Below are 15171 nucleotides of genomic sequence, written 5' to 3' on the forward strand. Positions count from 1 at the left end.
AATACTGCTGCAGATCCGCAGAGTCAAAAACGCAACGTGTGAACATGGCCTTAGGCTATGTGCACACTATGCGGATTTAGTGCGGATCCGCAGCGGATTTGTCCACGCAGAAACGCTGCAGATCCACACAGTGATTTACAGTACAATGCAAATCAATGGCTAAAAAAAAAAAAGCTGTGCAGATGGTGCGGAAAAATCAGTGCGGAAATGCTGTGGATTTAAAAGAACTGCATGTCACTTCTTTTGTGCGGATCTGCAGCGTTTCTGCACCCTTCCATAATAAAAATCCGCAGTGGGAAAAACTGCAGAAAATCCGCACAAAATCCACATAAAAACCGCGGCAAATCCGCAGCTGCGGATTCTGCCAGGAGATGCGGATTTTGTGCAGAAAATTCTGCACTTCATTCCCTACGTGTGCACATAGCCAACAGACCAGTCCTGGAATTAACCCCTAGTCCTACATGGCTGTTTGTAATTACCACTAGTGATGAGGTGTTTCCATACTGATGTCAACTGAGTAAGGTGGCTAATCGTGGCCTACAGGGTATATTGTTTCATTGATAGTTGTGTCATCATGTACAGGAGAAGGCATAGCGAGGAGCGGGAAAGGCGCCGTAGGTGAGTATATAATGATTTTTTATTTTTTTTATTTTTATTATTTTTAACATTAAATGTTTTTACTATTGGCGCTGCATAGGCTGCGTCAATAGTAAAAAACTTGGTCACACATGGTTAATAGCAGCGGTAACGGACTGCATTACACCGCGGCATAACGCGGTCCGTTACCGCTGCTATTAACCCTGTGTGAGGGCAGACTGGAGGGGTGTATGCGGGCACCGGGCAGTGAGTGCGGGGAGTAAGGAGCGGCCATTTTCTTCCGGACTGTGCGCGTCGCTGATTGGTCACGGCAGCCATGACAGGCAGCTGGCGAGACCAATCAGCGAATGAATAACCGTTACAGAAGGACAGACAGATAGACGGAAGTGACCCTTAGACAATTATATAGTAGACTAGAGAGAACATTTACATCTAACACCCCAAAAGTGTCCAACTTGGGAACGGAGAAGGTTTTAGTGGAACCACAAATGATCCATTCTAACCGGTTATCAGATAAGAAAATGATCACAATCCAAAACTTAGGAGCAGAAAAGAGCAGCAGGTTTTGTGACTTGGTCGTTTACAGAGCTTCTGACTGGCGGAGAAGGATGAAATGACACTAGAATAGCTCTGTCACACTGATTATATGGAGAAAAGTGATCTGTCATAGCATGAAGTTCCCTGGGACTGGCTTCAGCAGCCTAATGACTTGAGCACCAGGTCATCAGATATTTTAAGATAACACGTTGCTCAAAATCACTTGACCGCTGGCGCGAATCACAGGGCACAAATTTATTGTACCTGTAATTTACAACGTTACTAGGTGACTGAATGATTTGCCCTGTGTAATATTTTTTTACTTACTCTTCCCATCCGAGGTTTTCCGATCAGAGCTTTGAACTCAGAATCACTCTGAGTGTAGCAGCGCAGGTGAGCGCCGATATGATCCAACTGCTGCCTCCAAAAGCCTGCAAAGATGCACGCATTATTAAGATATGACTCCTATGTTTCCTATCTGGCTACATAAAGGCTTATACTGAGTTTTAATGAATGATATAGATGTAACTCAATTATGTATTTTATCAAGCAAAGGCGAAGACTGAAACTGCTCAGACTACTACACCAAAACCGTTAGGTTAAAGATCATGACTAGTCTGATCTACAGATGGTGGCTTCATAGAGCAGTGGAATTAATGTATTTTAATCCATAACATAAAAAATTACTCCACTTGTCAGCTAGAAGAAAGTCAGCGACTCAGCGTCATGCGTATGGGTTCAAACCCTTGAGCTTGTGGTCGGCTTCCTATCCACTAAACCACGGTAGATACAATTTGTCTCTGCATGTTTATTGTCTGTTATCCTTCTTTTAGTCTTTTTAGGTTAACAGGTGTTTTCATTTATTAATTTGTCTGCCTTATCACCTTTCGGGTGCGACTTTATATTCTTTCCCTCTGCTGGCATTTCCTGCTGATGATATTCTCATTTGGATGTCCAGACATACTGCTGTTGTTTATTCCAGTCAGTAAAAGACCAGCTAGGGTTTATCTCTCTGCTGGTTATGCTTTTCACCCTGCACACCTATCATGTTTTTTGTTTAGGAAGTAGGAGGCACACTTTCTAGCAGTAAGTACCTTATCTTCTCATTTTGTGTTTCGTGGTTTGTTTAACTCACTCTGGGATCTCTTTCTATCGCAGCACTCCTTCCCTTCTATACAACCAGAAACTCAGACTTACATAAATACAGTGAGCGCTGCCCGTCCTCTGTCCTCATTTGCAGTCTAGCTGACTGCGCCTGTGCGGCCCCCTGCCAGACATCCCGCCCCGCCCCGCAGTGTCTTCTGATTTATTCACACTGCGCATGCCCAAGGGTTAACAACACAGCACAGGCTCCGGGACTGATTCAAACAACGCTGAGGAGTCGGCGCCCGGCGCACAAAGGGCCGGAGTGATGGCTGTGCTGCGTCTGATTAGGAAGGAAAGACCCACCTCCCTGGCGATTTCAGGGTAAGAGGGGGCACATTTTATAAGTGATTATTTCAGCATGTGCAGGCATCATAACTAAAAGAGCCACCTTGTCAGAATGCAGCATTTGTGCTGCACAAGGTGGCTCTTATAGTTACAAACACCTGGGGGGGGGGGGGGGGGGGGTGACAGGTTCCCTTTAACACATTTAAAATAATGCATAGAGAATCTATAAAAAAACAGGGTGCCCAGAAGGGGGAAGTGCTTATTATCTATGGTATACACAGATGAAAGCTTTCCCTATGCGAATATTACAAATACCCAACACAAAATTGTATCAGACTCCCTGCCCTTGTATGGGTCTAGATCAAGGTAAGTTGAACTAATAGACTCTGTATGAAGGATTAGTTCAACTTAGGCTGGTTTCACATTTGCGATTTTTGGCGCTTTTTTCCCTATATTCAACATTAAAAACGTATGCGTCGTTTCTCTGCTTGCGTTTGGTTGCAGAAATGCAACATGTAGTAATTTCTAGAGGCGTTTTTTGCCGCAAAAAAACGTATTGCTGTCTATGTAAACACATGCGTTTTTAAGCACATGCGTTTGGTTGCGTTTTTAAACGCATGCGTTTCCATAGAAAAAAACAAGTCTACACACTGATAAGCCACCCCCCACCATCAAGGTGATAAAGGGATCCAAACCCTAACCCTAAGGATCCAAACCCTAACCCTAATCCTAACCCTAACCCCCCACCATCAAGGTGATAAAGGGATCCAAACCCTAACCCTAACCCTAGGGATCCAAACCCTAACCCTAATCCTAACCCTAATCCTAACCCTAACCTCCCACTATCAAGGTGATAAAGGGATCCAAACCCTAACCCTAACCCGAGGGATACAAACCCTAACCCTAATCCTAACCCTAATGCTAACCCTAACCCTCACCCCCCACCATCAATGTGATAAAGGGATCCAAACCCTAACCCTAACCCTAGGGATACAAACCCTAACCCTAATCCTATCCCTAACCCTAGCTATTTCTAGTGGGTTTTCTAGTTGATTTTGATGATTGGCAGCTGTCACACACTTCTCATCATGCGTTTCAAAAACGCAAACGCAGGAAAAAACGCATGTAAACGCGTCAAAACGCTGCGTTTTTTTACCGCATACGAAAATGCATGCGTCTAAAAAACGCAGCTTTTGCACGCGTTTACATGCGTTTTTCACCACCTGCGTTTGCATTTTTAACGCTGCGTTTTTAAACGCAAATGTGAAACTTGCCTTACCTTGATCTAGACCCATACAAGGGCAGGCAGTATAATACAATTTTGTGTTTGGTATTTGTAATATTAGCATATGAAAACCTTTCTTCTGTGTATACCATAGATAATAATCACTTCCTATTTATGGGCACTCTGCTTTTTTCTAGATTCTCTATTATTTTAAATATGTTAAATAAAAATTGATTTTATATTTAATTTTCTGGTTCTCTTCTATTATTTATGTAAGTCCTAGTTTCTGGCTGTATAGTATGATGTGAAGTGCCAATGTCATGATAGGACTGGCGCGAAAACTGGGACCAGGGGCTCCTTTCCTGGCCCTAGCACTAGGGGGCGCCCTAACTCGCCCTTTCCCCCGGGATACCTCAGATGGTGAGGATGCCGGGGCCTTCACCCTTTCACTGTCTCCTAACTGCAGCCCTGCGTCTGTCCCTTTCCCCCACCCAGGGAAGAAAGGGGCTACCGTATACCGCAGTACACCAACAAGACAGACAGGGGAACAAAGACAAGGGTAAAAGAAAATTCCACTCACACAAATATACTCTCACAAATAACAGAGGTATTCGCCACGGTGTGAAGGATGGGGGAAGAAAATAAAGCAGGTAAGGATGAGGAATTTCCAAGTGTACAAACCAAGCAACAGTTGCACAATAAACTCATCCAGCTGTCAGACACCAGCTCCCCACTACTCCAGGTCTATCCAGCAAGTGCGATCTCAGACAAGGATCTGGCCTGAAGGCCTAGCTTTTATAGGAGAGAGGAGTGGCTAACCGAGCACAGCTGAAAGCAGGGATTTCCACATGGCCGATTAACCCCTGTCCTGCTGAAGGAAAACATTTAAAGGGAACCTGTCACCTGAATTTGGCGGGACCGGTTTTCGGTCATATGGGCGGAGTTTTCAGGTGTTTGATTCACCCTTTCCTTACCAGCTGGCTGCATGCTGGCCGCAATATTGGATTGAAGTTCATTCTCTGTCCTCCGTAGTACATGCCTTGCGCAGGCGTGTACTACGGAGGACAGAGAATGAACTTCAATCCAATATTGCGGCCAGCATGCAGCCAGCCGGTAAGGAAAGGGTGAATCAAACACCTGAAAAATCCACCCATATGACCGAAAACTGGTCCCGCCAAATTCAGGTGACAGGTTCTTTTTAATACACCGGAGAAGTGCTTCTTCTCAGCGGCGAAGGAGTCATCAGACGCTGCGGTCTTCTGGTACTGCTCTGTCGCGGTAACTCCGTGACAGCCAGCCTCTCTATATATGGACAATATTTGAAGGATTAACACTTTCCCTTCTGTAGGTAATTTGCTCTCTGCTCTGTCCTCCGTTTCTTTATAAGGAACGTGAAGGGCTCAACGGCTTTCAATAGGTGCAAGCTGCCATTGTTTAGTCTGTTAGAGCTATTCCAGGCCACGTAGGAACCGCTAGGGACTGTGGGGTCAGAATCTCTAATTTGTACAGGAACCGGCTGGGTCAATTGTAGTATCTAATGTTTTACCTATTTTTCCCGTGAGAGTTGTTACACAATCATAATAGTCTATATATGGCCACAGAAACTTTAGCTTCAAAACAGCTGTAGAACTGAAATAATATAAATGTATGAGATTGCTTTACAGTCCCTAAATGTATACATTTTTATTTTGCTCTTGGACTCCTGTGTTCTTTACACCAGTGCCGCCTCAAAAGAATTGAAATGCTCACCTCGGCCGGGGCTGATTGCTGTGACCAGAGGCTTGCGATCACTCATCTTCTCTTTCTGTTCTTTCTCGGATAATAATTCTAACTCCTTTTTTTCCATCAACTTGCTAGATGGGTAAAACAATCCAACTGTTTGGGTCCCTTTGTCCATTACGTCTACAACTAGCCTTGGTTTTGGCAATGAGACTGATAAAGGTTGCCAGGAAGCACGACCATCTAAATCCTAAAATAAATGATAACAACCATAAGTCTTAAGGTTCATGCAGACATCTGTACAAATCGGTCTGAGATTGGGTTGCTATTGCACAGACTGGTCTCGGCTCTCCCGACCTGAGCTGGACAGTCTCATAGAAATACATGTCACGCTTGGGTCACGAGACCTAAGGCCAATTTGTTCATTAACAGTCCAATCTCAGACCGATGTGCATGGACATCAGCCCTAAGGCTCGTCAAACACATTAGATGGCTGTTGGCCAAACAATGTTTCGGCCAATCGTTTGGCCAACTGAAATTTTAGGCAACACTTCCATACATAGGAGCGCTAAGCTGTCGTCTTTTCTTAGGGAGAACAATGTGATCGGCAGACCGTAATCGGACATTAGCGAATAACATCTCTCACAACTATCATTTGGCCGGCGCCACCATACACATTAGGCCGTTGGCCGAACCCATCAATTTGGCAGGATCAGCTGACATTAGTTGAATGTTTATGGTGGCATTAAGAGTTTGCAAAGAAGTCCCTTAAAGGCCCACACAGATCAGAATAAAGTACCCCCTTCTGAGGAAGATACAATATCGAAACGCGCGTTAAGGGGTACGCTGGACGTGTCCACATACAGGGTAATAATATTAACTCTGGGTATCTATACTGGATATTACCATCTCTGTACCTAGCTACCTCGAGTTATGGTGTGCACATTATTATTGCTTCTATTTCCTTTTGAAGGTTATACACTATAATGATTTCATTGTGTTATGCTTTTCTGTTATTTCCTACCTTCAAATGAAAATCGACTTAAACTAGCATAGTACTATACTAAGAGAGTGATTTAGTTGTTACTGTGCACTACCATGTGTTTTCAGATACCTTGCAGCTGTATAATTAATTCAACCGTCTTTGCACTATGCACTTTATCTTTGTATTTGATCTTGTTTACACCTTTGTTTAGACTGGTTGCATGACTATCTTAGGATGTGTTATATTCTATACCGCCCTATTTAAGGCATAAATTTACAAACCTCATGTCCAGCGTTTGCGTTTTGCCATCACTTGTATGTTTTACCTGCATTTCCTAATTTTTAATTGTTCTTAAAGCTTTGTATATGAATAAAATTACTATATATTTGAGAGTATTGGTGTTGGAGGGTTTTGTTGGTTTTTACGTTTTTTTTCGATTCCCATGCCATCCTCTGTGTGTACTTTGGGGCTATTCATTCTTGATTAGTCAGAATAAAGTAGACCAGAGCGGTCAATTTTAGTGGGATCAACTGAAAATCTGATGTATGGGATCTCTCGATTTTCCCCTAACACACTACATTAGGGGGCGAAGGTCTGTATTCATATAGCTGAACATTTTGTTTTCTAGGGGAGCCAAGCCAAATGGTCATGTGTGTGGACAAGTTGGAAGAGATAGGTGTCTAAGGTGTATGGGCACCAAAGGCTCTGCATTGACACTACCGTTTATAATGGACACCAAGATAAGCCACCAGCAGGGCCCAAATGACTCCATTCACGTATAATGGCAATCCTACAGTTCTGCCATGATAGCTCCAATTTTAAGGTAAATATAGTGGTAATTTTCCTATCAAAAATTACAGAATGTGAGACTGATTTTCCTACTAAGAATACAATGCTGATGCTGACATCCTTCAGGTAGGAAAGATATAGACATGGAAGGTATAGAGCCTATACACACTTATTGCTGCCGCACATAATATCTTCTGCTGATATGTTTCTATGTTAGATTCTAAGCCAACACTTTCTTACATGTAAATGTCCTGCGCAAATCTGATAGGAGCTAATAGAGTACGGTCTGCTTACATGTCTTTAGTAGTTGGGGAAAATCTAAAATAAAAATTTGCAGCTGTATATCACGGCGCTGCATAGAGTCCAAGGCTCCGCTACTTCCACCACTGATATGGGGACAGCTGCAGTCATAACAGGGACAGTAAGGTACGTTTCTGAGACCACAGTCTTCATTAACAAAAATCATTTTTACTTAATCATTAAAATTCCATTCCAAAGGAAACAAATAAAAAAGCACAGGGTAGGAAAAAAAACCAACATGATGATTTTTCTTCGACCTCACTGCTTTTTTTGTTACTTTTATAATGGAATTTTAATGATTAAATAAAAATTGTCTATTTTACCAGAAGCTAGAACGCTTTCTTTGCCACTTGGCATCCACACACGTATGATCACAATGAGGCCTTTACATTAGAAATAGATGACAATGGATACTGCAATAATGGATCCATTGCCCACTGACTCCAATGATAAAAAAAACATCTAGCAGAGATCAAGTTTGTGAATAATGGACTAAAAACATTTTCCTAACAGATTTCTGCTGGATCCGATCTACAGGGTCATTACTGGACATGTGAAGAAAGCCTAAAACTGTAGTAGTGGTAATAAAGAAACATAAAAGCCAGCTTACACCGGACCATGTTAAGTGGTCTGCGGGTCGCGCCATCCCATTCGAGTGGGTGGAAAGCCTTGATGGGGGCTCCAGGTAAACTCCACATGATGAGCAGAAATGGGCATATGGCTGGTTGCTAGCACTGCACTTGGAGCAGGTCAGGTAACTCACAGAAGGACCCGGCTGCAAAACAGGAGAGGCAACAAAAGGGTATTACTGAATGGATAGAGATGCAACCTTAAAATCCAAGCTGGACGAGTTCTGTGTGGTAGGCACAGGTTGGCACCAAAGTGAATAATTACCTTTGCCCCACACCAGTCACAGAATCGGGCATCTGCCAGGTTCACACGGCCACACTTGGAGCAGCTCTGCATTTTGCCTCGCTGGTTTGGTAACGGTGGTGCAGAATCCCCACTATATATTGCCTGTTATTACACATGTAGTAGTCATTATGGGTGAAGGGGCAGCCTATAAGTAACAAAACTGCCAAAATGTCCATATTCTATCAATATTCAGTATTCTGTAATGAATGTAAAGGTGAAATGACTGGAGAAGTAGTCACTGTCCACATTTCCTCAACCATTTCCCTTCCCACCTCCATCCTCTCATTCTTGGTGATAATACCTAATATTCACCCTCAGACGGTTCAACGATCACCACCCTGTCACCCTTATTACTGGCACCTCACTGTCAATGTCTTATATATGAATTATAGGAGCAGGTTGTACCATTTGCGTTTCTGGCAGCTTCGCCTCGCAGGTCACACAATGCTTTAGATTAATAGGATTTCCGGTTCCACAGAAACGACAGATTGTTTTATCCTTAAAAAGATGAAATGATTAATGTCATCAATATTTAGTGGTGAAAATGTAAAACAGTAGGCAACGGAAGATTTACAATATTGCAAAGCCGACCTGGCCACACTTATAGAAGAAGGTCTCATCTTTCCCTTAATGGACACAGGTCATAAAGGAGTTGTGCCAAGATTTCAACTGTCCACAGAAGTTGCTGTTGGCTGGGGGGTCCCCGCTGCACCTCATGATCGCACGCCATTTGTATGTCTATGGGACTCACAGAGACAGAAGACCACTGTGCTGACATGTTTTAGCAATTCCCACTCTGGTGGATAGGTGACATGCTGCAATCTTGGCACAATCTCTTTAAGAATATAAATGAGCAAAACAAAAGGTCAGAATTCAACGTACCCGAAGATGGATACTAGCCTGAGGCTGCATCTGGGCATACAGCGGTGCCTCACACACAATACACGAAGGAGTGTTCATAGGGACCATTGACTTACACTCCACACACAGGCCCATCTGGAAGGAAACAGAATGTCAGCTGTGTGCATGTGACTGTACGGCATGAGACTGTACGGTATGTGACTGTACGGAATGAGACTGTACGGTATGTGACTGTACGGCATGAGACTGTACGGAATGAGACTGTACAGCATGAAACTGTACGGAATGAGACTGTACAGCATGAGACTGTACGGTATGTGACTGTACAGCATGAGACTACGGTATGTGACTGTACAGCATGAGACTGTAGGGAATGAGACTGTACAGCATGAGACTGTACGGTATGTGACTGTACAGCATGAGACTGTACGGTATGTGACTGTACAGCATGAGACTGTACGGAATGAGACTGTACAGCATGAAACTGTACGGAATGAGACTGTACAGCATGAGACTGTACGGTATGTGACTGTACAGCATGAGACTGTAGGGAATGAGACTGTACAGCATGAGACTGTACGGTATGTGACTGTACAGCATGAGACTGTACGGTATGTGACTGTACAGCATGAGACTGTACGGAATGAGCCTGTACAGCATGAGACTGTACAGTATGTGACTGTACAGCATGAGACTGTACGGTATGTGACTGTACAGCATGAGACTGTACGGTATGTGACTGTACAGCATGAGACTGTACGGAATGAGACTGTATGGCATGAAACTGTACGGTATGTGACTGTACAGCATGAGACTGTACGGTATGTGACTGTACAGCATGAGACTGTACGGAATGAGACTGTACAGCATGAGACTGTACGGTATGTGACTGTACAGCATGAGACTGTACGGTATGTGACTGTACAGCATGAGACTGTACGGACTGTACACCGGAGCTACCACCTCACCAACACCGGAGCTCCTGCAACCCTCAACCTACTGTCTCCTTCCCCATAATCCTGTAGAATGTAAGCCCGCAAGGGCAGGGTCCTCGCCCCTCTGTACCAGTCCGTCATTGTTAGTTTGTTTACTGTATGTGATATTTGTAACTTGTATGTAACCCCTTCTCATGTACAGCACCATGGAATCAATGGTGCTATATAAATAAATAATAATAATAATAATAATGAGACTGTACAGCATGAGACTGTACGGTATGTGACTGTACAGCATGAGACTGTACGGAATGAGCCTGTACAGCATTAGACTGTACGGTATGTGACTGTACAGCATGAGACTGTACGGTATGTGACTGTACAGCATGAGACTGTACGGTATGTGACTGTACAGCATGAGACTGTACGGAATGAGGCTGTACGGCATGAAACTGTACGGTATGTGACTGTACAGCATGAGACTGTACGGAATGAGACTGTACAGCATGAGACTGTACGGTATGTGACTGTACAGCATGAGACTGTACGGTATGTCACTGTACAGCATGAGACTGTACGGAATGAGACTGTACAGCATGAGACTGTACGGTATGTGACTGTACAGCATGAGACTGTACGGAATGAGACTGTACGGTATGTGACTGTACGGTATGTGACTGTACGGAATGAGCCTGTACAGCATGAGACTGTACGGTATGTGACTGTACAGCATGAGACTGTACGGTATGTGACTGTACAGCATGAGACTGTACGGTATGTGACTGTACAGCATGAGACTGTATGGAATGAGACTGTACAGCATGAGACTGTACGGAATGAGACTGTACAGCATGAAACTGTACGGTATGTCACTGTACAGCATGAGACTGTACGGAATGAGACTGTACGGCATGAAACTGTACGGTATGTGACTGCACAGCATGAGACTGTACGGAATGAGACTGTACAGCATGAGACTGTACGGTATGTGACTACAGCATGAGACTGTATGGAATGAGACTGTACAGCATGAGACTGTACGGTATGTGACTGTACAGCATGAGACTGAACGGTATGTGACTGTACAGCATGAGACTGTACGGTATGTGACTGTACAGCATGAGACTGTACGGTATGTGACTGTACAGCATGAGACTGTACGGAATGAGACTGTATGGAATGAGACTGGACGGCATAATACAGGAAGGCATGTGACTCTATGGTATGAGACTGGATGGCATGAGACTGTATAGCATTACACTGTACGGCATGAGACTGTACAGTAGGTGACTGTACGGCATCAGACAGTATAGCTTGAGACTGTATTGCACGAGACTGTACGGCATGAGACTGTATTGCACAAGACTGTACGGCATGAGACTGTAATGCACGATACTGTATGGCATGAGACTGTATTGCGCAATACTGTACAGCATGTGACTATACGGCATGAGACTGTAATGCACAAGACTGTATGGCATGAGACTGTCCGGCATGAGACTGCATTGCACGATATTGTACAGTATGGGACTGTATGGCATGAGACTGTGTATGGCATGAGACTGTATTGCACGATATTGTACGGCATGAGACTGTACGGCATGAGACTGTATTGCACGATACTGTACGGCATGAGACTGTATGGCATGAGACTGTATGGCATGAAACTGTACGGCATGAGACTGTATGGCATGAGACTGTGTATGGCATGAGACTGTACGGCATGAAACTGTATTGCACAATATTGTATGGCATGAGACTGTATGACATGAGACTGTATTGCACGATATTGTACGGCATGAGACTGTATGGCATGAGACTGTATGGCATGAAACTGTATTGCATGATTCTGTACGGCATGAGACTGTATGGCATGAGACTGTATGGTGGCACAAAGGGTTTACTGAAGCCCAGTAGCATGGACCCGTCGGGTTTATATGTATAGCCGCATAGTGCTCTATCAGGCCCCATATGTTTACACCTGGCAGCAATGATTCTACAACAGTCCGTTATTCAACATACAACAGCACATGCCATGCATTTTCCCGTCATATGGAGCCACAAAATAACCCGTGAAAAAAAATCAGAGACATGTCTGATTTTGATCTACTTGTCGGAAATGTAAATCTATGGGTCCGTGAAAATAATTGGACCGCACTTGGCTGATATCCTGTGTGGTTTGATTTTCACGGACTGACAAAATGGAGAAGGTGGAGAAATTTTTATTCTCTACATGTCTGAGAAAAACTGATGCCACTCAGATCAAACTGTGATCAGAGTCTAATCAGAATAACAGGGCTGTTTATCTCGGATGTGGAGAAAGCGGAGGTGTGACCCTACCCCGAGATAAATAATGACATGGCTACCTGTCCTCCCTCAGGAGGTGGCAGACGACGTCCAGGCACAGGTGGAATAGAAGATCCACATTCTTGGCAGAAGCGTGCAAAAGGGTCCGATGGCCGAGGTGCTAAGCAGTGAGCACACCTAGAAATGGATAGAAAGAGCAGAAGTGAGTGATAAACACTAACTGGCTCCAAAACAAGAAAGGGCATGAGGAAATTTGGGTTTTAAAGATAGATTCATTGGGAGATTAAAAAATGAACCATATATGAACATTGCCCGAAATTTCCTTTATGAAAATTCTGAGCCAACAATCTGAGCATGCTCATTTACAAGCCATGAGCAACAGTACTGACTGCAGAATCTTACTGGTAAAATGGTGTGTCACTGCCACCTAGTGGCCATATTGCTAAGCGCAAGTAAGAGCACAAGATGGGATTCAAGTGAAAGGAATTCCAAATATATAAATGAAGGGTTTGTTTGATTCTTTTGTTTTAAATTAAGAACGAGGTTCTGCTAGAATCTAGTCCTATATATTAATACATTTGTATATTTTACAGACTAACCGCAGGTCTCAGTGGTATCTGGTAAATATTACACATATCAGTGGCAATCTGTGTATGTATTCACAACAATTGTAGCATCTTAAAAGGAATCTGTAAGCATCTTCTGCTGGACTGATGGCCCCTTTGCCTGAAGTCACACAGCAGTCAGCCAATCAGGAGGAGATTGCACTGGGCAGGAAATAGAGCTGAAGTGACAGAGGCTTCAGATCAACAAATAGGTCTTCAGCTTCATTTACGTATCAATACAAATGCTGATTTCTCAGTAACAGAGGAATGTCCATATACAGTAAATAGTTTTGAGGGGGTGAAATCATACTCACAGATCCCTAACATAATTACACAGGCTGAAAAGGGGGTTTTCAGGGCTCTACATAAATTTCTGCAGTCTATTTATGTGACTACAGATTGCCGAACTGTAAGTGAGCACTATCAAAATTCCCCTCAATGTCCAGGTCAGGATTCCACTCTATGCCAACGTCAGGATTCCCCTCTATGCCCAGGTCAAGATTCCCCTCTATGCCCAGGTCAGGATTCCCCTCTATGCCCAGGTCAGGATTCCCCTCTATGCCCAGGTCAGGATTCCCCTCTATGCTCAGGTCAGGATTCCCCTCTATGCCCAGGTCAGGATTCCCCTCTATGCCCAGGTCAGGATTCCCCTCTATGCCCAGGTCAGGATTCCCCTCTATGCCCAGGTCAGGATTCCCCTCTATGCCCAGGTCAGGATTCCCCTCTATGTATAGGTCAGGATTCTCCTCTATGTACAGGTCAAGATTCCCCTCTATGTCTAGGTCAGGATCCCCCTCTATGTCCAGGTCAAGATCCCCCTCTATGTCTAGGTCAGGATCCCCCTCTATGTCCAGGTCAGGATTCCACTCTATGTCCAGGTCAGGATCCCCCTCTATGTCCAGGTCAGGATCCCCCTCTATGTCCAGGTCAGGATCCCCCTCTATGTCCAGGTCAGGATCCCCCTCTATGTCCAGGTCAGGATCCCCCTCTACGTCCAGGTCAGGATCCCCCTCTACGTCCAGGTCAGGATCCCCCTCTATGTCCAGGTCAGGATCCCCCTCTATGTCCAGGTCAGGATCCCCCTCTATGTCCAGGTCAGGATCCCCCTCTATGTCCAGGTCAGGATCCCCCTCTATGTCCAGGTCAGGATCCCCCACTATGTCCAGGTCAGGATTCCCCTCTATGTCCAGGTCAGGATCCCCCTCTATGTCCAGGTCAGGATCCCCCTCTATGTCCAGGTCAGGATTCCCCTCTATGTCCAGGTCAGGATTCCCCTCTATGTCCAGGTCAGGATTCTCCTCTATGTACAGGTCAAGATTCCCCTCTATGTCTAGGTCAGGATCCCCCTCTATGTCCAGGTCAGGATTCCCCTCTATGTCCAGGTCAGGATTCTCCTGTATGTCCAGGTCAGGATTTCCCTCTATGTCCAGGTCAGGAATCCACTCTATCCAGGTCAGGATTCCTCTCTATGTTCCTGGTCACATGGCGAGAAGCTTCTCAGCCACTTTTCCCATGTTGTATGGAGAGGAGCAGATAAGAATTAAGTCACCACATGCCCACCTGCTTGAGCTTGTCTGGTTTTTGAGTTTGGGCTGAAGTGGAGATCCAATGTGGGGTCACGTGTGGCTGTGATATACATTTACAATCATTTATCCATATTAAATATGAAAAAATCTCTATGAAACCTCATCTCTTTGAATCTTAATTGTCCAAACATAAGACTTACTTGAGGAAATCAGTCTCACGTTGGATTCTCATACTCTGTGTACTTGTCAAACTCTTCCGAACAATAGGTTCTGATGTCCCATTAAGCTAAAGAAGAAATGAAATGAAGTATAAATATCAGTAATATTAGAGCAGATATGCCTGACCTTTACTGATCATTGTGGTTTGGTCCTGATGAAGAGGTTTGGAAACCTTGAAACATGTTTGCAAAATAAAACCACATTCATGCTTCACCTTGTT

General features: G+C 44.3%; 1 protein-coding gene across 1 annotated transcript in view; it reads right to left on the minus strand.

The window, feature by feature from the left end:
* LOC138644939 (double zinc ribbon and ankyrin repeat-containing protein 1-like) overlaps positions 1-15171 on the minus strand; it is a 161141-nt gene that overhangs the window by 76545 nt on the left and 69425 nt on the right. The window contains exons 8-15 of the mRNA XM_069733874.1: positions 14933-15018; positions 12661-12778; positions 9381-9494; positions 8904-8996; positions 8478-8600; positions 8194-8358; positions 5540-5759; positions 1462-1565 (exon numbers count right to left, since the gene is read on the minus strand). Of these exons, the coding sequence (XP_069589975.1) occupies positions 1462-1565; positions 5540-5759; positions 8194-8358; positions 8478-8600; positions 8904-8996; positions 9381-9494; positions 12661-12778; positions 14933-15018 (1023 nt within the window). The remainder of the gene's footprint in view (positions 1-1461; positions 1566-5539; positions 5760-8193; positions 8359-8477; positions 8601-8903; positions 8997-9380; positions 9495-12660; positions 12779-14932; positions 15019-15171) is intronic.

Source organism: Ranitomeya imitator, chromosome 7 (genome assembly GCF_032444005.1).
Source record: "Ranitomeya imitator isolate aRanImi1 chromosome 7, aRanImi1.pri, whole genome shotgun sequence".
NCBI classification, from domain to species: Eukaryota; Metazoa; Chordata; class Amphibia; order Anura; family Dendrobatidae; genus Ranitomeya; species Ranitomeya imitator.